The sequence below is a fragment of the Takifugu rubripes genome, chromosome 16, assembly GCF_901000725.2.
Source record: "Takifugu rubripes chromosome 16, fTakRub1.2, whole genome shotgun sequence".
Lineage (NCBI taxonomy): Eukaryota > Metazoa > Chordata > Actinopteri > Tetraodontiformes > Tetraodontidae > Takifugu > Takifugu rubripes.
In genome coordinates, this window is record NC_042300.1 from 12,193,810 (window position 1) to 12,215,570 (window position 21,761).

General features: G+C 50.3%; 4 protein-coding genes across 7 annotated transcripts; 2 read left to right on the forward strand and 2 right to left on the reverse strand.

The window, feature by feature from the left end:
- The first annotated feature begins 176 nt into the window (after positions 1–176).
- Positions 177–4,575, forward strand: heca (hdc homolog, cell cycle regulator). 2 transcript variants are annotated; one of them, XR_003891317.1, is made up of 5 exons: positions 177–616; positions 1,705–2,731; positions 2,962–3,128; positions 3,759–4,003; positions 4,093–4,227. XR_003891317.1 is itself a non-coding variant. In XM_003971897.3 (5 exons), the coding sequence occupies exons 1-5, from the start codon at positions 469–471 to the stop codon at positions 4,255–4,257; spliced, it is 1,662 nt and encodes a 553-aa protein (XP_003971946.2). In that variant the 5' UTR covers positions 179–468; the 3' UTR covers positions 4,258–4,575. The 2 variants fall into 2 exon arrangements, 1 of the variants encoding a protein (XP_003971946.2); XM_003971897.3 differs by having other exon boundaries at positions 179–616; positions 3,759–3,913; positions 4,093–4,575.
- Positions 4,576–4,865: 290 nt separating this feature from the next.
- Positions 4,866–7,191, reverse strand: mtif3 (mitochondrial translational initiation factor 3). The gene is made up of 4 exons (XM_003971903.3): positions 7,110–7,191; positions 6,294–6,759; positions 6,075–6,226; positions 4,866–5,690 (listed from the first exon to the last, which is right to left on the reverse strand). The coding sequence occupies exons 2-4, from the start codon at positions 6,754–6,756 to the stop codon at positions 5,454–5,456; spliced, it is 852 nt and encodes a 283-aa protein (XP_003971952.2). The 5' UTR covers positions 6,757–6,759; positions 7,110–7,191; the 3' UTR covers positions 4,866–5,453.
- Positions 7,192–7,714: 523 nt separating this feature from the next.
- Positions 7,715–9,591, reverse strand: knstrn (kinetochore localized astrin (SPAG5) binding protein). Of its 2 annotated transcripts, XM_011612275.2 has the most exons (9): positions 9,427–9,591; positions 9,160–9,212; positions 8,950–9,073; positions 8,793–8,822; positions 8,608–8,707; positions 8,350–8,464; positions 8,215–8,276; positions 8,033–8,107; positions 7,716–7,940 (listed from the first exon to the last, which is right to left on the reverse strand). In XM_011612275.2, exons 2-9 carry the CDS (start codon positions 9,179–9,181, stop codon positions 7,812–7,814), a joined length of 657 nt encoding a protein of 218 aa, XP_011610577.2. In that variant the 5' UTR covers positions 9,182–9,212; positions 9,427–9,591; the 3' UTR covers positions 7,716–7,811. The 2 variants fall into 2 exon arrangements, with proteins under 2 accessions (XP_003971953.2, XP_011610577.2); XM_003971904.3 differs by lacking the exon at positions 9,427–9,591 and having other exon boundaries at positions 7,715–7,940; positions 9,160–9,388.
- Positions 9,592–9,668: 77 nt separating this feature from the next.
- knl1 (kinetochore scaffold 1) lies at positions 9,669–17,818 on the forward strand. 2 transcript variants are annotated; one of them, XM_029849761.1, is made up of 30 exons: positions 9,669–9,996; positions 10,079–10,115; positions 10,202–10,261; positions 10,378–10,460; positions 10,536–10,588; positions 10,681–10,699; positions 10,784–10,821; positions 10,903–10,955; positions 11,090–11,699; positions 11,825–11,859; positions 12,100–12,321; positions 12,459–12,633; positions 12,697–12,734; positions 12,810–14,705; positions 14,785–14,914; positions 15,000–15,058; positions 15,146–15,244; positions 15,310–15,425; positions 15,501–15,591; positions 15,671–15,787; positions 15,865–15,952; positions 16,061–16,123; positions 16,199–16,238; positions 16,317–16,421; positions 16,519–16,619; positions 16,721–16,786; positions 17,032–17,141; positions 17,227–17,348; positions 17,428–17,553; positions 17,633–17,818. In XM_029849761.1, the coding sequence occupies exons 1-30, from the start codon at positions 9,968–9,970 to the stop codon at positions 17,727–17,729; spliced, it is 4,878 nt and encodes a 1,625-aa protein (XP_029705621.1). In that variant the 5' UTR covers positions 9,669–9,967; the 3' UTR covers positions 17,730–17,818. The 2 variants fall into 2 exon arrangements, with proteins under 2 accessions (XP_029705621.1, XP_011610578.2); XM_011612276.2 differs by having other exon boundaries at positions 9,670–9,996; positions 12,462–12,633.
- The last annotated feature ends 3,943 nt before the right edge of the window (positions 17,819–21,761 follow it).

Below are 21,761 nucleotides of genomic sequence, written 5' to 3' on the forward strand. Positions count from 1 at the left end.
GAAGTAAAATATAGTTATTTATTCCATTTCAACCGTGAAACCATTCAGAAACTGCCCCCATATTTGACAGCTTTGGAAATAAATAAATAATCGACTTTAAAAAAAAAATAAAAAAATAGAACCTTAAAATTCCGAGCTATTCTGCCGACATTTGAATGCAGCATCGGCCGCTGAGCGAACGTGTGGGGGCGGGGTCTTGTGACGTCAGGAGCGAACGAAAACAGAGGAGCAGGAATCAAAACAAGGGACGGGGCCGCCTTAAAGGTTAAAGCTGATTATTATTTAGAATCGCTGCTATCAGCGCTGCAATCGAGCGTGCACGTTGCCCACGAGGACGACGAGCACGGCGCCAACAACGACGCCAGGAAAGAACAATGCAGAGACGCATTCCGCAAAAACTGCCAGTCGGCGGTGACAGAGGCCGCTGAGTGAGGTCGAAAATACCACTGGGACAAGAGATCGCGTAAAATGCCCAACCAGAAGAGCACCAAGGGAAAGAAAAGCAAGCGCAGCAACAGTAACGGAGATGAGCAGGAAAATGGAGGCTGTGCAGCGGCGACGGGAGGCGCGGCGGCGGCGGCGGCGGCGGCTGCGCCCAGAAGCCAGCGCTCGAGTGGTAAGAGAGGAAGCGGACGCAGATGTAGAAGTTTGGTGATGCTGCCTTCCTGTTGGTGGAGCTGGTTGCTCTCGCTGGCACCCCCCCACCCCCCTGTGCCGCTGCACCAGGTCGCTCCAGCTGCGCTCCAGCTGCGACCTTTTGCTGACCGGCGCGGCTGTAACGTTCGATCACGACTTGAGGCCTCGGAAAGAGGGAAATGTTGGGTCGGGGCCGGGGATTATGTGAAGCAGGCGGTAGCTCTCAGGTCCGCGCTTCGGTCGCCCGCTGCGCTTTGTTGTGATAGGAGAAGAGTGCGCGCACGGCAGGAAAAAGTGGAAATTTGGCTGAAACGGCCTCGGTCGACTTTAGTTCTCACCAAACGAGCAACGAGACACTAATTGGATGGATTTATCCACGGAGTTCGGCGGGTGGAGCTTCTTCTGGGAATGAATGTCCTGAGTCTGAAAGGGCATCTTCGGGGAATATTAGTGAAGCAATGCAACGCATCTCTCTGCTGCTGCGTCCCGTGCGCGGCCAGCAGGTGTTGCGCAGGCCCGTGCGCGCTTGGCTGCCCGGGGGCCTTCAGCAAGGGTGACACTGACAGAGGAACTATATCTATGCACAGTCTGGCTGAGCTCTTTTCAGTACGTTTAAAAGGACACGAGTCGAGTCCTTAAGGGGAGAAACGGAAACACAGGCGGTGTGGAAGAAAAGGGAGGATCAACACACCCCCACGCACACGCCCCCCACACGCACACGCCCCCCACACACACGCCCACGTCCAGAGTTGCTCGCTCAACTTTGATGTCAGTCACAACTTAAATCTCCCTCCTGACATTCTCTCTCCCCCCCCGCAGCTTTTCGAACGTACTTTATTTTAGAGGAGTTCTTTAGTTTCTTGAAGGTCGATGTTTCTTTATGATTGAGTACTTTATTGATCCCTTTAGGGGGTGTCCATCAGGGAAATTAGCATTGAAACTCTGTGTGTGTGTGTGTGTGTGTCCCGTGATGGACTGGTGACCTGTCCGGGGAATCCCTGCCTCTCCTACAGTGTATTTCAGCGTGGTACGTCCACTTGGTCATGTTTCTACTCCCCCCTCTTTCAGAGAGCCAGTGCGCGACCCCCCTGGGCTGCAGCTTGGGCCGACCCATCAACATGGAGAAGGACGACTACCAGCGCGTGCTCTGCAACAACGAGCTCTGCCCTCACGGCAACTGGATGCACCAGCAGTGCTTCTACGAGTGGGAGAGCTCCATCCTCGTCCAGTTCAACTGCATCGGCCGCGCGCGCTCCTGGAACGAGAAGCAGTGCCGCCAGAACATGTGGACCAAGAAGGGCTACGACCTGGCCTTCCGGTTCTGCTCGTGCCGCTGTGGTCAAGGACACCTGAAAAAAGACACCGACTGGTATCAGGTGAAGCGCATGCAGCAGGAAGAGCGCAAGAAAAAGCCTTTTGAGAAGAGCGCAGGCAGGAACGGAGCCAGCGGGGGGCCGGCAGGGTCTGGGGACGGCTTCTTTGAGGAGCCCAGGAAGACTAAGCAGCTCCTGGGAGCAGTGGGAGGGGGTAAACTGTCCCACAGAGCCTCCAGCCAGGAGCTACCTCGGAGACAATCAGTGGACCGGCAGAACTCTTCAGAGAGAGGAGCAGCCGCAGGAGGACCTTTGTGTCTGGGGCCCCCTCAGAAGTCTCCGTGTGACTCTCCTGGACTGTCTCCTCCTGCCGGGTTCCCTTTCCCCCCCACCGCTGTCCTCGCGGCGGGAGGTGGAGGAGGCCTACGTGGATCTCGTCCTCTGGGAGAATTCCTAAAATCTGCGGTCCACATAGACCTGCAGAGAAAAACCCTTATGAGCGGGGGGCCCCTGAGCCGGAGCTGCTCAGTAGGAGCCTCCAACAGCGGCTCGCATCTTGACCACGGTCCGGTGCTCCCGCTGTCTCTGTCTTTCCCGCTGCCGCTCCACCAGCGGCTCCTGTCCTCCGGAGGGGGCGAGGGCAACCACTCTCACCCGGTGCAGTTCCTGAGAAGGCTGGACCTTTCAGAGCTCCTCACGCACGTCCCGCGCCATAAGGTCAACACCTACCATGTCCGCATGGAGGACGACGCCCAGGCAGGCCAGGGAGAGGAACTGCGCAGGTACGAAACCTCCTGGAATCGGTCCGACGAGGTCGGAAAATGGTCGGCAAACGTGAAACGCAGAGTTGGACCAAGGAATGTTGGCTAGCGTCGTGAATATTCGCCTCTTATGATAGGCGCTAAGATGATAGCTAAGAATTAGCTAGCTTGGCCAACATCTGCAGCATGCACGGAGGAGGACATCTGGACAATAATAATGTCTTAACCACAGACTGTCGGCCCTCCTGCAGGTTCATCCTGTCCGCTCTCAGTGCCAGCCAGAGGAACGTGGTCAACTGTGCACTGTGCCACCGAGCCCTGCCAGTGTTCGAGCAGTTTCCTCTGGTCGACGGGACCCTGTTTCTCAGCCCGTCGCGCCACGATGAGATTGAGTACGACGTCCCCTGCCACCTGCAAGGTCAGACCGAGTTTCCCTCCATCGCCGTTTGTTGAATGACTCCAGCATTGTGTGACGACGGAGGCTGCAATAAAGACGAGACAACAACAGGCTTTAAAATGAGCGATGATGAGACGAGCCCGCGTTAGCCGGAGTATTTCGCATGCTAAGATGCTAAAACAATGACCTACGTTACACATTTAAACTCTAATCTACGACAGCTTCTGCTGTTTCCCACACTCGTGGACTGATACATATTGATGATTGTTCCTGTTAATCGTTGCAATAAAGCTCTGATCGGGATTGGGGGGGACAGTTAGTGTGTCGGGCATTTCCCAAGTTCACCAGATCAGTGACGTGAAAAGGCTTTTTTGGACACACACCATCAATCATGAGCTCTCTGTACTCTGGAGCCTCTGTGGGAAATGAAACCACATCTATTACTGGTGTCACGGTAATTCGACTATATTTAGCTTTTATTTATGGACAAGCTTGGCGACTGCCATGTAAGCCAACACCCCCCAGCTGGTGGGACAACCCCCTGAACCTGATAATATGGAGATAGTAGAAGCTACTTTATTGATTTCCTGGCTGACGCATGAGCTGACTCGCATTCAAGCCTCTTTGACAGCGTTTCTTTATGCCTCACAGGTAGGCTAATGCACCTCTACGCCATCTGTGTGGACTGTTTAGAGGGCGTCCACAAGATCGTTTGCATCAAATGCAAGTCACGCTGGGACGGGAGCTGGCACCAGCTGGGCACCATGTACACGTATGATATCCTGGCTGCTTCACCGTGTTGCCAGGTGAGATGATAGCGCTGCTCCCAAAGACAACGAATCTGTCACTACTGATGCCTCGGGAGGTTCTCTGGGGCAAAAATACGCACGTGAGAGGTGGTTAAAACATCTCAGCTGCCCTCTAGTGGCGGGTTTCCGCCACAGTTCATTGGATATTAACACACATGGGCCCCGTTTCTCCACAGGCTCGGCTCAACTGTAAACACTGCGGGAAGCCGGTGGTGGACGTCAGAGTCGGGATGCAGTATTTCTCAGAGTACAGCAACGTGCAGCAGTGTCCTCACTGCGGCAACCTGGACTATCACTTCGTGAAGCCGTTCTCCTCGTACAAAGTACTGGAGGCTTATTGACAAATGCTGTTTGTGCATGCTAGTTCAGCTGCTCTCGTTCCAATGCTTTTTCTAACACAATATAGGAAAGATTTTCATTTCATTTTTGGGCCTTAAGTCGGTTTTATGTTCAAGTTCCCTCCCCGTTTTCTTTTTTAATGTCTAGAAGTATGACTCTCGTTCTAAGAGAGCATCTCTGCTGTTCAGAGTCAGTGTTGACCAATCACACGCGTTGATCTGTGACAAGTGAATGTATCTGTATGCCAAAATTGCTTTTATTTTTTACCAATAACAAAGAGGAATCTTGAATAAAGCAGAGAAATATGGTCTCGGGCCTGATAACTGCGTCCCTCTTTGGTCCTCTAACAGCACAATCAGAGCTTAATGCCAAAGTAAAAGCCCCATAAATGTGATACAAGTCCAGATAAAGGAGAGAACTCTCATTTATGGGGGCATTATAACCCCAGAAAAGGTCAAGTGTGTTGAACACCAGCACCTCCTCAATGCCGAGAACCCCCCAAACGTGACCCAGTCCAGCGCCCACTGGCTAAGCTGGACCTAAACACAACAATAATACCTTTTAGGTACCAGAGAGCCTCACAAAAAAAAAAAAAATAGGATTCAATTTCTTATTTTAAAATTAATCAGATTCTTTATTCTGTTCAGGAAAATCTTTACATCTATTAAGGGCTTCCCAGGTAGGCGTGAATGTAATAAAAATGCTCCCGAGCCTGGAAACCTGACGTTTCTGCGAATAAGCTTTGATTTTACTGGGAAATTTCACACCAGTTCTCCATAAATACACGGCTAGCTGCTGCTCCCGGCCCGCCTCATCATCCCGGGATGGTTCATCTCTCCTGGCACAGCTCAGTGTTCCTCCATCACGTCAGGTTTTTGAACTCCAGGATCCCTAAAGGACATCGACAGCATTGACCTACTGGGATCAGCACACGCGTCTCATCACTGGCTCCACTGGGACTGGGAGGAGTCCAGTGGTGATCAGCTGTTGCTTGTGTGGAGCAACGTTGGTTTTAACCTGCATAAAATGGAACCAACAGAATTCTTTTTTCCAAGTAGTTCCCAGCGTCACGTCCACTCAGGTCACATCTCGCTACCTCCGCTGTAGCCTCGCGCACACGGAGCCTCAGAATCCAGAAACATCCTCCATTTTCTGAGATTTCCTGTCAGACTTTTGCATGAAAGTCGTTGATTTGAAGTCACTCTTGTACAGACGCTCCTGCTGCATCCGTGCCAGCGACGCTTTTGTCCTGGGAAGAACCGGAGCCGGCCGTCTGCAGATCCGCCGCGCTGCTCTTTCCTTTCTGCGACAGTTCCTTCGCTGAGGGCGGTCTCAGGATGCACATGGCTGCTTGGCCGTCACGGACGACTTTGGGCTTGGACACAAATCCAACCATCACTCCCACCTTGTGCACCACCTCTTCCAGAGCCGTTTCCTAAAAAGGGACAAGGAAGACACAACAAATTAGCTTGTTGCTAAAGCTCAGTCATAAAAAGCTGTAGTTAAATGGCAGAAACATCCAGTTTCCTTCCTCCCACCTCACAGCTGACTTGGAAGTTTTAAATATTTAAAACTTGAAAGCAAATGTTGCGCAAAAATCTGATTTTTATATTGACAATTGTTCACGTTTATCATTGCTTCCTCATTTAACACCCCAGTGATCCACACAATTAGATTTTCCTGCAGCCCCTTGAAGAGTAAGTGTCAAAAAACCCCATAATTTCCCTTTGATTTCTCAGACCAGGCTGACTGTGTATTGGAATGCACTGGTGTTTGTGGTCGTGTGCTGCTCCCCGTCTCTGATACGAAGCGTCCTCACCAGATTGTCAGCAGGTTGACCACGTTTTGCCCGCAGAGTCACTCTTATGTGGTTGTTTTTCTCCAGCCAGCTCTCTATTTGCTTCACCTTGACGGTGAGGTCGTGAGCCGCGATGCCATGCGTAAAGGTGAGCTCTTTCACCTGCGCAGGGGCTGCAGAGGGGACACGGTCAGCTGCTTTTCAGATAACATCTGGTGACTTGTTAAATATTCCACATACCGGCTTTTGATTTCTGCTTCTCCCGCCGTTTTAGCTGCTCATCGTGAATCTGTTTGCCAGTCATCAACTTGTACAGAGGCGGATCTTTCTGTTCGCTTAGCAACACCAACCTGAAGCCCTTCTCATCCATCAACCTGATGACGTCTGCACGGTGCATGGTCCCCATATTCTCTCCCGTGTCGCTTATGACTTGTATTTGACGCTGTGGGATTTTGCGGCCGACAGCGGTGACACTGGCACGAGCGCGGAGATCCTGTGTTGCCTTCCTCTTTTCCACAGGTGGGTTTTCAGAGCTGCCTGCAGCAGTGCAGAATGGAGTCCGGGTGCAAGACGAAGCAGTAACGCTGGATCTTACAGTGCATATGAGGTAAGATCTGGATGCGGAGGTACAGTAGCCTATACCTGCACCAAACATAGACGTCATTGTGTGGTTAAGTAGCCACCTCACACAGCCTGAGGACATGTCCTAAGAAGGAAGGAAGGAAGAAGCAATTCACCATGAAATGTCGTCAATATATTAGTTTGAATACTTATAGTGTCATAACCATTGTCTTTCACAAAATACATTTAAATCTAGGTCAATTATCATTTTCCAAACGTGCACACTGCTGCAGACACACGACATCAATACCAAATACGACCTTTTGCCTGGTAAAGCTTCTAGGTACCGCAAACTCACCCATTCACTCATTTAGACGCTTTAACGGCGCTCAGCGAGCAAATGCAGCTTTAAATCTTTGCAAGCAGAATGTTCAAACTAATATGAATGTTTCGTTATGTTTAACTGAGCAACAATAAAAAGTTATTTTCACTCACCGGGGCTCAATGTCGCTCGTGCCTCCCTCGGATGACTTATTTCGCAACTTCCGGATTTCTTCTTCTTTTAATGTGGCCGAAATAAATAAGACGCAGTGCTGCCACCTACTGGACAAACCCTACACACACCGACTGGGCCGCACCACTGGTACAATTTAGCTCCATGAGAAAGTGCATAACAAGTACACTTATTTTTCTATATATTCATATAGAAATTCATATTTTCTATATATTCATATAGCAAAATGTTTATTATATTGTATAACCCAAAAAACCTTCTATATTAGTCATTATGGTGGACAGGTCAGTCATCCAAGATACTGCATCATGTTGTGGGAGGCAGCAGTGTCTTTGCAAAGGACCAGAAAGAAAGAACAACAGGGCTGCATCCTCCTGTGTGCCCACAACTCACTCCGAAAAATTACAGATGTATTATTACACGCGTTCTAGCAAAATCATCAAAACCACCTGCTGGAGATCCGACACTATATACACAATTCAGAACCATATTATTGTAATGAAACCATTAAAACCAGCCTGGGCAGGTTTGAATTCCCCACCCACACCTGCCAGGGAGAGTAAATCCTTAAGAAAGAGACAAAGAGAGATATGAAACAATCTTTTATTCACTTTCACAAATAGCATTAAAAGAAGATGAGCAAGTATTTTGAAATAACAATTAACCATTAAAATGCACTCTTTTTACAACAGGAGTGTTTCTGCTTGTTTCAGAGCCTTTTCCATTTCAGCAGTTACCTCAGAAAACATCTCCCTCTCTTCTATCATCTGTGCCTGGGATTTGGAGAGTTTTGTCATTGCTGTTTGGATTTCCTGTGTTTAAAAGGAGAAACATTTAAAGCCCACTGTTGTTACTGAACCCTGCAGGAACAAAGCGTTGCTGCCGAATCAAGCAGTCGTCTCACCTCCAGCCGAGCACGTTGCTCCGATGCCATTTCTCCAAATGCTTTTATTTCATTTAACAGGTTTGCAGAGATATTCTGAAAGAGGAAATCATTGAATTTTGTCTCTTTTTTTTTTTTGAAGCACTTGGTAAGCTCACGATCGCGATCCATGACATCAAGCAAAGTAGATTAAACGTAAATACCATGACTTCTTTCCTTTGGTCCTCATTTTGTTGTGCAGCTTCTCCGACTCTTTCGGCTGAAACTGACAGTTGGACAGTTGGCGTTAGTTCAGAGCCTCCAACAGGACGACGGGACGAGAGCGGGAACACATTTACCCGGGTCCATCTTTGCTGTGACCAAGAGGACATGACAGTCCCTCAAGTTCTTCTGTAACCCTGCGTTCTCGTCTTTCATGTCTTTGAAATGCAGCTCCAACTCGGCCACTTCTTGCTGCAACACAAGAGATGAAGCAGAGCAAAACCCATTATTCCAGCAGAAATGAGGAGGGTCAGTTTAACTGCATGTTGCCTGACCTGCAACAAACTCTGATTATACACCAATAAAAGTGCAAAGGTAAGCCGTGCTCTCAGCACCTGTGTGTTTGCAAGGCTTTTCTGCAGCTCTTCATTCAAAGCCAACAATTGCTGATTTTGTTCCTTAAGCTCTGCCTGTTGCCCATGTCTGGTAGAAATCCTGCAGAAAACAGCAAAATAAACAGACCAACGATTCAAAACTAATACCGTCCAAGATGGAAACTACTGCACGCTGAGCAGCTTACCCTTTGGGAACTTTAGGAGCAACATTTTTTCTGGAAGACAAAATAAAAATGCTCAATATCTAGTGAGTATGAGGGCCGTGCTGTGCGGTTTTATGGTGAACATGGAGTGAATAAAAACACCGAGAAGCATGCACATCATTGACTTGCACTGCCAAACCTTGGAATGTTTTTATTCTGAGCTTTCAGGATGCCATCTGGCTTTTGAGCAGCATTCGCAGTCGCGGCGTCTTTAGGTTCGAGCTTATGGCCAATTCTCTTCGTTTCTGCGGGCAGCTGCAAACCTTTAAATACAGTGACATTAATTTTGCGTCAGTTTGATTTCTTTGCATGAAACTCAGTTAAGGCAAAGTCCAAAGATGACGCTCACCTCTTGGGATTTTAGAAGCCATAATTCAGCAGTTATCGCCACAGCAACGGCAGCTGTATGAAGACAAAATCGCGTTAAATAATTCTGCGCATCTTAAATAAAATGACTGTTCTTCGCCGAACACGCAATTTAGCGCATTCAGCTTTTCAATAGCGAATAACAGTTACTGAATCTGACATGATAATGAAACTAAAATATTAGAATATAACACATTTAAGCGTATCTTTATGTGGACGTTATATATTAAGTTATATACACAGAACTCACCCGTACGAATTCAAAATCGGCCCGCCCTTTCCAGTCACTTCCGGTTTGGCTGAGCTATTTCCTGTCTTATTAATGCGCTAAGTACTTATTTATATCCTGACTTGGTTGTACTTTATGTTTATTTCAATAACCTTTATTTTAATTTTAATTTAACCTCTGATGCTTCCAAAGAACCACAAGAAAGGAAATCGCGGTCAAAATCGCAGTGCGCAGGCGCGTAGGCGGCTAAATTCAAAAGTGAAGACGTTAGCGTCGAAGCTCGTTAAAGCTAGCACAGCCTATTTTTCTGTGTTTTGTTGTGCATGTTGGTTCCGACCCAACATCGTTTCAAACGTATTCTTTAGCTAGACCTATTTACAGTGAACTAGTACAAATAACCAAAATATCGGATACGCAAATACTTGCACTGATCTTATTTTTGTCAGGGTTATTATCACATCTTAAACGAGCTCACCTTCGTGCAAATCCGTTGAAGCTCTGTAAATGTAATATATTCTGCGGAAGTTTTGACATACATTTAATTCATGCATTTAAGTTGAAAATGGACCCTCTGGAACCAGCCAGGAATGAGTAAGTAAAAGCTGTATTTTAAATTTTACATAGTACTGAACCTGGTTACATGTATAATATTGGTCTTTGCCTTTTGCTGTAGTGAAAACTGTGGCCTGTCAAGGCGCCGTATTTCTTCAGTAAGTGTCACAACATGTATGGAGTGTCTATAGAAATAGTTAAAGCTGTACCCTGGATCATATTCTACACTGTCTTTCGTTTTCAGATCTTAAAAGCACCGAGGAAATCCGTCGGCTATCCTGCTGCAGAACACCAAGAAAATCTGGTAATTGTACTACGGAAACATTGCACATTAATGTTGTTTTTCTTCTCTTTTAAAATGAGAATGACACTGTAATGCATAATTACCAAAATGTGCAAATAATAGCTATTTTCTCATAGGTGGAGTGTCCCAAACCGGTGGAAAAAAGGAATTCGAGACGAGTCAGTTTTGCCCCGGCTAACAATGTTCTACTATTCTCAAAGTAAGATGTTTGAGACCAACCTCAGGTCTAATGTTGCACTAACGTTTTAAACTAACCAGCTGTTTACTATTGCAGTGAAGGCAAACAAGCCTCTCCTGTTCGAAGTCCTTTACATGATTTAATAACAAGTAAGTACGTGAGATGTGCAGTTGCTTTAATTTTGATAAAAATGACTTGATTTTAATTCATTTTATTCCCGACCCGTGCTCGTCCACAATAGCACCAGCAACTCAACACAGGTAAGCTGGTCGTATCTTTGCAAACTCGTTATTTTGTGCGTATCTGTGATCTCTCCGTTTACGTCTCTAAATGATTTTCTTCAGAGTTCAGATCACTGAAGATGAGATCCAACAGATTACAGGTAGGGATGAAAGTGCTCAACCACGTGGACTTATTTATGGTTATATAAAAGAAATACCACTAAAACAGTCCTTAACCCCAGGAATGGAAACTCTGTTGAATGCTCCTCTACACGCTCCTCAAAAAAGGGACAAGGTGAGTTTAAAGTAACTGGCCAATTTCACATGAACCGTATCAAACATAGAAGTAATTTGGTTTTCTGGTTCCTATAGTGATGCTTTTTAATGACGATTAAATGACACATTTTAACGGGAAGCCGTTCTCCGCAGGTCAATTTTCACACTGAAGATGCCTTTGGGGAAAAAACAGTGATGTTTTCCGCAGAAGATGCCTTCATGGACATGACTCGCAGTCAAACCATCGACATCTCCAGGAATGCAGATCGTTTAACAGACGCGTCCCCTCAGGGCTGCGACGCTTTCCCTCCCAAAGACATGAACCTGTTGTTCCACGCTGATAGTGGAGCCATGGGTGTCACTCCTAAAACCAACGAGAGCATCTTTGGATCAAAACCACTTCCTACTAGTAGAAGTGCTGATCCAATGTCGGACATTCGAAGTATATGCTCTAAGGTTCCTAGTCTGGATCCTGGGTTTGAAAACTTTCTTGCAGGTCTTTTTAAATCTAATGGTCCCCCCCGCACAGATGCTGAGGCGAGCGTAGCCTCAGAGGAACCACGAATAACTGGGGTGGATAAAGAAAACCAAGCTCCACAATCAGTCAGGGAGGGGTCTTTAAATGCATCCAGGAAGAGGGATTCATCCCGCTATGGAAGTGTGATGACCGAAGCCGTTCACGCCTTTGCTGATGATGACTGCAGTTCATCTCAGCTGAAGCAGCAGCAGAGCGGCGGAACAGCAGCATCGTTCCCAGCCAGAGGTACTAAAGGTTCTATGGGCTAGGTAGAACCCAAACGGGAGACATCCGTCTTTTATTGTAAAGTTGGGTTAAATTCAGGAAGTTTGAATGTGTTTTAAGTTGATTTGTTTATTTTTCAAATGTAGATAAGGTGAAGAATCCTTCTCACCAAAGAGACACAGTAAGTTTTATTATTCTTTTGCACTGTGCTGCCAATTATTAAAGGCTAAAACTGCACAAAGATAAAAACTCAGGGAACATCTGGTTTACATTCAGCACGTCCAATGCAGGCTCCCTCAAAACATGCAGCATCTATGGCCGTGCTGCCATTAAACTGCAGGTTTAAGAGGCCTTTCAAGCCACGTTGACAATGGGAGCCCTAACCCTAAAGTGGCGTGTGTGTGGACGTCCTGTGTTGCAGGGGACTCTTGATAGAACCGTGATGTTTTCAGCTGCTGATGAGTTCATGGACATGACGCAGAGTCACACAGTCAACATTGCAAATCAGGAAAAGTGCTCATCTGGGGAGCACCTACGGGACCCTCGGAGCCTTCCGGGAGCGTCGGTCAGTGGGTTGGATCGAGGATTCAAAGACTTCCTCGCAGGTCTTTCTAAAACAAAACCAAAGGAGCAGGGCCCTGAGGTGGGTGTGGAAATCGTTTCATTTCGGAGGGGTGTCTGCAAACGTAACGCCACGCAGTCATTTGGACTCAGCTTTGATTCCTCTGTCTGCTCTCGAAGGTCGTTATCTTAATGTAAAACGAATGATTGCACCCCCAGCAGAGCAGACCTGATGCTGACGATGGCCGCAGAGACCAAACCGTGAGGTTTTCTGCAGATGACGCATGCATGGACGTGACACAAAGTCACACTATGAACATCGTCACACACAACGTGCACGCTGAAAGTGGCCGACCGGAGAACGACGGCGTCCTGGGTTTACCAAACTGTAAAGGTATGAACCTTTAAAAAGTCTTAATACCAACTGTCGGCTTTTTAATTTATGATTTTCACCCAGGAACGGAAACCTCAAAGACTGGCGGGGAAGGGACCACGGTGAGCATCCACCTTTGATTACCTGATTGATTGGAAATAAGTCGTTTTGACCAATTATTTGATCGTCGCCTTCAGGACAAAACGGTGACGGAAGCATTTATGGATGTGACGCAGAGCCACACCGTCAACATCATCAGTGGTTTGGGGCGTCATTGTCAACCAAACATGGGCTCTTTACCTGCTTTTGGAGAGAAGACCGTGAGGTTCGGTGCAGATGAAGCCGCCCTGGACGTGACGCAGAGTCACACGGTGAAGATCATCAGTGCTGTAGCCTTCCACCCCCAACACAACGGGCAGCGTGCATCTCCCGGGGGGGGGGCACTGACTTCTCCTACGTCTGAGGTGGCCATGGATGAGACCCGGAGTTACACTGTAAGCATCGACGCTGGCTTCACCCGCCAGCCAGACCATAATAATGACTTCATACCCATGTTTGGGGAGAAAACGGTGAGGTTCACAGACGGTGACGCGGCGATGGACGTGACGAAAAGTCACACCGTGAAAATAGCGAGTGATTTGAACGTCTACGCTCAGCAAAGGTCGCTCTGTGCGCGTCCTGGTGAGGAGACGGAGACGTTTGATGCAGCCATGGATGAGACGCAGGGTCTCGCTGGAAACATCTCCACCTGCGTGGACCCCCAGCCTGCTCAGAATCAGCATCCCCCACCTGCCTTGGACGAGGGGACCGTTCGGATCAGCGCAGGCGCCGACGTGGAGGTGACGAGCAGTCACACGGCTGACATCGGCGCTTCAGTGGGCGTGGCTCCGCGCCGCGCTGTAGACACTGACGTCCCTTCAGGAAAGGATTCAGCTCTTCAGAGAGAGGAGGCCCAGTTATCTGAGGGAAATGTGGAATCTGCTGCGTCTCTGAAACGGAGAGAAGATGAGAGGAGTCCTGCTCCGGTTGTGTCTAACGACACTGTCGAGGAACGAGGTTTTCTAGACCAGTTGGGGCCCCAGAACATGTCTGTTGATACAGAAGAGGAAGCTCAAGGATGTCTGGTCTCACCAGTACATCAAACTGTGTTGGATTGTCCAGCTGTGGGTCTCGAAGTGGCTCCGACTGAAGCTCAGACGGATCGTAACCGGAGTCCAGACCGACCACCTCAGCGTGCGTCTGTTAACTCTTGTGGAACAAAGTCGACCTGTGAGGACATAACAAGTCATCATCTGGTTTCTGATGCACGTCTCACAGGGAATAAGGACAAAAGTGGGCCAAGAAAGCAAACCTCACCCAAGCCCGATGGCGCCACTGACGGAGAGCCTTCACGGAAATCCAGGCGAATGAGTTTTGCAGATCTTCATACAAAAATCCGGCGTTTGAGCCACATGATAAGTGCAGCTCCCGACGCGGTCGCCACGGAGACCTGCCAGGCACCTTCGACCCAGCAGGAACAGGAAGGGGGCAGAAAGCACCAGGAGGAAATGGATCCCGATCCTGCAGCGCCGCCTGGATGTGGAGCAGCTCTGGTGCACCAGGAAGATGCTGACGGGGATCAAAACGACGTGGGACCGACCCAGACTGCTGCTGAAACTCCTTTCAAGCTGCAGACCAAGCAGCTGATGTCCAGACTCTCCACGGGGGGCTTTAAGGCCAAACTTCCCCAGAGAACCAAAGCCAGCGATGGCGCGGCCGCTCCGGCGGGAGAGCCCACAAAGGCGCTCGCCGCCAGCGTTCCCAGTCAGATGAGGAACTTTGACGCCGATGTGAGCGACATTAACGATGAAGAGCTCGACAGCTGCGACGACGTATCGGAGCCGTTGGACACGAAAAGTCCAAGTCAGGCCAGAGTAAAATCGAGCCCTCCCAAGAGTTTCGGCGTGGACGGACCTTTAGAGGATAACGTGTTTGACGATGACCTCGTCTCTGCTGCCCGCGGCAACAAGAGCCGTTTCCCAGCCAACGACGGCGACGTGGAGGATGAGAAGAGGCTGAAGGCTCCTGGCGAGGCAGCAGCGGCCTTTCCTACGGTAGGACACTTCAGGCTATTTTCGTGGTTCGGCAGCAGCGTCGCCTCATTTTCTGCGTGTCTTCTGTGTCCTCGCTCAGGACTCACAGCCTCGTCTTGGAGACTGTGACAGTAGCGTCACTTCTGGCCCAGCCGTGATGACCCAGACCACCGACGAGTCCAGCAGCAGCCACACGGCCACCATCCGATGTGAAGCCACATTCGAGTCCAGTAGGTTGTGCAGCGTTTCCATAGAAACGCAGGGATGATTTTCCTGCCGTCATCATTTCCAAACCTGCTGCTACTCTCTCTCCAGCCTTCAAACAGAGTCTTTTTGAATCCCAGCTTGAGGACTACGCCAGCGACATCCAGAGGGTATTTCAGCGCGTTCTCCAGAACCAGGAGTGACAGGAAGCATCTTGGACTCCGCCTCATGCCAACACTGTTCTCTTTTCGTTGCAGAAGTTCGACGACGGCACCATCACGGTGTTGGAGTTCTTCAAACTCTTTAACATCGACTTTGTCATCCACACTCCTCGGCAAAGCGTCCTCCCCGAACGCGTAAGTGACCCTTGAAGAAACGCGTGGGAGGAGGCGAAGACCTGACGTCTCCTTGTTGTTTGCAGCTTCTGTCCGACACTGAACGCACTCTTCTGGATTCCCTGAGAGACAGACACGTCCACCATCCTAAACACAAGGTGTATGAGACGGACGTCCAGAACCTGACCCACCAGGTGGCGCGGTACGTGTCGGCAGCAGCCGTTGCTCTGAGCCTTCAACCACGGGGGAAATAAATCCTGTGTTCCCATTTTCTCAGGTTGAAGGAGCGAATGCAGGACCTGGACAAGCCTCTGAGGATGGTTAACAGAACTCTGTGGGAAGAGATGAGTGGTTACACGGAGAAAGAGGTGTGTAGCGGTCAGTTTTTCCGCCCGCCTTACCGCCCTGTGGCTAATTCACCTGTCGGGAACGTATTTGTGGTCGCAGCTCAAATCCTTCGGCGCCAAACTGAAGGAGAGAAACAACATCTTCAGAAAAACGAGCAAAGTTCACTCCCATCAGATGAAGGAGGCCTTGTACTCGCACCTCCTGCAGGCTCAACAGGTACGAGCCGCCTGCTGGCCGTGGCGGCGCCGGCTGCACCGCCGCAGGGAAGCTAATGGACCTTTCTGTGTCTTCAGGCGGAAGAGCGGAGCCTGAGGGACACAATCCAGAAAGCAGACGAGATGATCCGGAGCCTGGATGGTTGTATCGGTGGGTTAGAGGCAGGTACGTGGAGAGAACTCCCCGGGACAGCCGGAACCAGGGGGCTGTGTTTAGGAGGGAGCGTTGCCGCGGCAACCGGAGCTGCATGTGAAACGCCCGTTTTCTTTTCAGAACTTGCTCGAGTTGTAGAGAAAGGCTGTGAAGAGTCGCCCAGCTTGAGATGTCTACAGCAGGGTGGGTGAAGCTTCCAGCGCTCGTTTCTTCGTCTTTTCCCTTTTCAACTAACTTGTTGATTCTTCTCGCAACCAGAAATGGACAAAGTCACCGAAGCTCTGACGGATAATAACAGGTGGGCCTTCATCATCATCATCATCGATTCTTCTGTCCTGGAATGTTTTAGGGAACTTTTCCCTTTGTTCCGATTCAGGCAAATCTCTGACCTGGAAGTTCAGATGACGCAGAACTCCAAAAACCTGAAGAGGCTGAACGCCGACTCGCAGAACCTGCAGGACCACGTTGCAGCACTGCACACGTAAGTTTAGAGCTGCTGGTGTCCTGGCAGCGAGGCGTCGCCGCCTCCATGGGAGGTTCCCGTCGTAATGGTCACCTCTGTCCCTGCGTCGCCCCAGGATGAGCGAGTGGAGGGTCGGAGGCAGCAGCGACAGCGGCCCAGTCTTCAGCTTCCTCTACAACACCTTCCAACTGCAGCTGAGCTACCACAGCTCCAGCGGTGGGTTTGGGTCCCTGGAGCTCTCCAACATACAGGGATGCCAAATGGTTATTATGTGATGGGTTTCATTCTCCTCATAAACATCTTTGGGTTTGTTTCAGGACCAGCTGCTGACACCGAACCAGAGAAGAGAATTTCACACATTGTGTTCCAACATCACTTCGATGGTTAGGAAACTCTAAAAATCAAGTTATTAGAGCCTCTTTTAATGTTTAACCCTCGTTATTAATGACGGAGACGTGCAGTGACCGCGAGTCGCCACTAGACGGCGCAAACGTAGCGGAGGGGCTTTATCATCCTTGATTAGGGGTGAAACCATTTGTTATCTTCGTGAGCTCTGGTGCATTTCTTGACCGCTGAGGGCCGTCGTGCTTGGTATTTAATGTTTGGTTTTCCTCCTGTTGTGGTACAGAGGAGAAGTCCCAGGACCACGCCCGCATCGTTCACCAACTGCTCTCCCAGTACGTCCAGGCGGAACCTGACTGGGTGAAGAAGTATCCAACAGGCGGACATGTTCCAAAGGTGGGGGTGGCGCGCTTCTATTCCGTTATAACCGTCCCGAGTCCGGTTGGACTGAAGTCCAGAGTTTTGTGCTTGTGGAGCGCAGCTGCTGCATGACGTCAGCCTGGTGGTGGGACACTGTCGCCTGCTGGGGGAGGAGCTGCGTCTGCTGAGGACGTGGGGGGGTCTACGGCTGGAGATCCTCCACATCGGCTGCGTGGACACCCTGTAAGGACGCACGCTCCATGCAGACCACTGAACGACCAGTTTGATCAGGGTAGAATGACCAGGTTCTCCCCCCCTCTAGGATCCACATCGTCTTCAGCAGCCTGAGGAAGTTTGCAAAGTTCGAGGTGATCTTCTCCGTCGCTCTGAGCGGCCACCATTACGTCCTGCGCGTTCACAGCTTCGAGAACATGATTGGAGACACAACGTAAGTGCGACTCCCTCCCTCACTCTAAAACGCTCGTGTGGCTTTGACGCTGCTGCTTGACGTTCGTCTGCACCTTCAGGCTCCAGCAGGTGGAACAAGTGGTGGCTTCTTTGAGTCCAGGCAAGAACCTCCTGACAAAGACCGTCAAGAAAATGTTTGAGAATCTGCTCCGCTGAGACATTTGGTTTTGTACAATATGGATGTAAAATAACCAAATCTAATGTGCTTGTACCCTCGTTTTGCAATAAAATAATTAGATATGGCTCCTCCCTTCTTCTCAGTTCATTATTTATCAGGTTTTTGGCCTTCAGTCCAAGGTGTTTGTCACATTCTACATGAGTCTGAAATGGTTCAGAAGTCACGGCCGAGCTCGGATGGATGGAAAATCCTGTTTTAGAAGAATGGGATGGTTCCCGTTTCACCCGCAGTTCCCGGGGGCGCCTGCAGGTGGCGACCGCGGACTAATCTGCTAAAGTGGGGAAACGGGTTCCGGCAGGTGTGAGATCGGTGTGGATGTATAGGTGTGTCTGCGCGTGTTCGTGTGAATATTCAGGTCATCAAAAGGGACACGTCTCCGTGCACTTTGTCCGTCACTGCGTTCAACCTGTGGGAGCAATAAAAGGAGTCAACTTTAACTAGTCCTTTCATCTTTAACCCGGTTGCATCTTTAAACCCCGACGGTGTGCAGACCCTTCGGTCTCAAACGTTTCTGTTTCTCTGGGGGGGGGCAGAGGTTACAGGAAAGGTCAAACGGACGGAGACCTTTGGTGACGGTGGGAGGACGCCGGGGCGAACCTGAGGCCCCGAGTGACAGGGGTCAAAGGTGACCTTCCAAACCGTCAACCTTGAGTGAGCCGTCGGGGGACGCCAGCGCCTGCTGACTGACATCTAGTCCCACAGAGGACACGCTGGGTGCTCAGACCGAGGTTAAGTTTGGGTCCCGTGACCTCCTGTGACCCAGGGGTCGACTCAATTTCATTGTAGTTGATCTACAGAAGGGTTTTTTCCTCCATTGTCCTCAGGCGAGAGACCTTTTCCCCCCATTTCAGTCACCAAGCAACAAACAGTTGTTGGGTATATTTGTCACATCCACTAACAGGTTTATGCTCAATGTAGCTTGGCGCCTGACGGCGTCCTGCCCGCTAACGTCATTTCCAGCCATTCAAGCCGCCGTTCCTGCTGACAGGTGCAAAAACGCCGTCCACCGGAGGGATGGACGGAACTCTTTATTGGCATTTAAGCGTTTGTCCTCGTCCGGCGTGCTTCGAATCTGTTTACCGTGGATCCGGCAGCAGTCTTATTGACCCTGACGTGTCCTCCGCTGCCACCAGAGCGGCCTTGACGCCAGCGGCGTTCCTTTCAGAGGGTGGAGCCCTGCCAGACGTGCTAGCTAGAGACGCATCTGAGGACGCTTGGACGTGTAACAACCGCCACAAATGCAATTTAGATCTTTTTTTAAATATCCAAAGGCTTCCCGCAGTCACCATGAGCCTGAAAAAGGACGAGACGCCGCTGACGAGACAAACTGTCCCCTGTCCTGTGTCGACCTCACACGCCCCCCCTTCCTCCCCTCCCCCCTTCCTCCCCCCCTCACAGTTGTGATGCTTCTCATTCGGGGACATTTGAGGCCGTCTTAATTGGTCCTTCCAGGCAGGTAATTAGCTCTGACGGCATGTGCTCCCACGGAGATGTGAATGACAGGGCAACGACCACGGACAGCCCACCCCTCCCCCGGTCAGCACCTCCCCCTCCACACACACACACACACACACACACACACACACACACACACTAATACAAATACAGACGATATGTGACCTGAGGAGTTCACATTCTTCGGTCATTCTGGGGGAAAAGACAATAGTGAGTCTGGCTTGTTAAAATACCCCCCCCCCCCCTCCCTGCAGGGGGCCTGGAGAGCAGCAGCTGTCCCCAAGGATCCACCTTCAATGGTCGCAGTAAGAACCGAGAAACATCAAGACATTTTTGCTTTCAATATTTAAGGGGACATTTACATGTCGTTAGCAGGGAGACACGGGGGAGTCAACATTCGTGGCTGTGCTAATGCTAATTTGCACGAATATCGTGTTGGTTTTAGTCCCACAACAGGCCTGAGCTGTCGGAACGTGGACTCCACTGGACCCCTGAAGGTGGGCTGTGGGTGAAGGTGGGCCTCCCCGGATCACGTCCACAGATGCTCCACTAGCTTGAGATCTTGGAATCGTGGAGACCAAGATTCTCCTCCAACTGGTTGTTGTGCTCTTCGAATGTTCCCGACCCACTTTAGGGGAGGATGATCCTGCTCGGAGAGGAACTAGGCCTCAGACGGACCCATTTTGCTGCTTCCTCCGTCACCTGTCCGGTCCGGAGCTCTGGTCCGACCTGTCCGGTCCGTCCCCACGCGTCTTCCAGCTCCGCGAGTCCAGCTCTTCTCACAACTTCCTGCCTGGACGCCGTCTCAGCTTCACGGGGAACCGGAGAAGACAAACGGGTACCTGGGACCCATTTTTGGAGTTCTGACCAGGGGGGGTTGTATGGGGGGGGTGGGGGGGCGAGAGCCTGAAAGCTTCCGTTATCACGTGGAGGCAGAACTGGAGGAGAAGAGCTCTTCACATCATGGACACCTCAGCCCCCCCCCGCTCAGCCGCGGGTCCCTATTATCAGGTACGCTTCTGACACATAACGCCAACACGTGCGCGCCCCTACAGACGCCTCTCAGACAAGACAAGTGGCGGCAGGAGGCCCAGACGGGCCGACGTGTGGCCACCGGCCGTCTCCCCCCCCCCCCCCCCCCCCCACCAACCCTCTAGCAGGGGTGAGTGCATTCTGCCCAAATCCCTGCTTGACCCCAGCTGATACGGAGCTAAGCATAGATCCCTGGAAAACAGAGAAAGTCCCACAATTCCCGAGGAAGCGGTCACCTTTGACCCATGATGTGAGCGGACGGAGGGATGAAGGGACCCAGCGGGGGGGGTGGGGGGGGGGTGATGTTGGTGTCTCCACTGCTGTTAAACGGCTGTAAAGAATTTAAGTGTCCAACTCAGCAACAACGGAGGCAGAATGAAGCCTTTTTAACGCTTTATTAGGATTTACAGCAAAAGAACAGGCAAGAAAGCCTGAAAGAAGGTTCTGCCGGGACGGGAGGAAAACCGGGCCCGGGCCGAGGTCAGGAAACGGGGATGAAAACCCGCGGAGAGGAAACAAACACAGGAAAAAGCTGGCAGAGGCGGAGCGGCGAGCCCAGCGGAGAACAGGCAAGAAAGAACTGGAGGAGAACAAACAAACCAGGTGGAACACCAGCGTTTACCAGAGGAGCTTCCTGGTCCACCTGACTGGGCCGGCCAATCAGAACTCAGCATCCACCCATCCATCTATCTATCTATCTATCTATCTATCTATCTATCTATCTATCTATCTATCTATCTATCTATCTATCTATCTATCTATCTATCTATCTATCTATCTATCTTGACGTTCCTTCACCGTCCTCCCTCCATCTTATCATTCCCTGCAGCTTGGCTTGAGCAGGTCACATAAATGGGACGTGTTGGGGGGGTGATGGGGGGGTGATGGGGGGGGGGCTGCACATTGTTTGGTCTAGGCCGTATTTATTTAGATGTAAATCAGTTGGCTGAGAGTTCTGCGTCCTGTCCTTGTGTTGTGGGCGGCGGACTGGGGCTCATTTTCTGGAGGAAGTCAGCCCCGTCGAGATTGGAGCTGTGGAGATTGTTTTCCATTATAAGGCTGCTGTTGAAGTGTGTGTGTGTGTGTGTGTGTGTGTGTGTGTGGGGGGGGGGGGGGGGGGGTGACATCATGCTGCCTCACCCTTCAAGGCTGCCTTGTTGATCAAGAGCTCCCACACCCATTTCTTATTCATTACTCAGCACGGCGAGGATGATGAACTCTGCTGATCCTGGGTTGACCTGGACGTGTTCGACCTGGGTGACCTGCTGCATGCTAACAGGTGACCTGCTGCATGCTAACAGGTGACCTGCTGCATGCTAACAGGAGCGTTCCTGTTAGCATGCAGCAGGTCACCCAGGTCACCTCAGTCTTCTGTAAAGCTGTGTCCAGCAGCAGGACACCTCCAGTCCAGATTCCATTAGCTCCAAATCAGTTAGAGGAGTTCCAAAGTTTTCCAGCTCAGCCATTCATCATCTTTGTGGTTTATAGCTGCAGTTCCACATGGATCAATGTAGCTTAGCAAC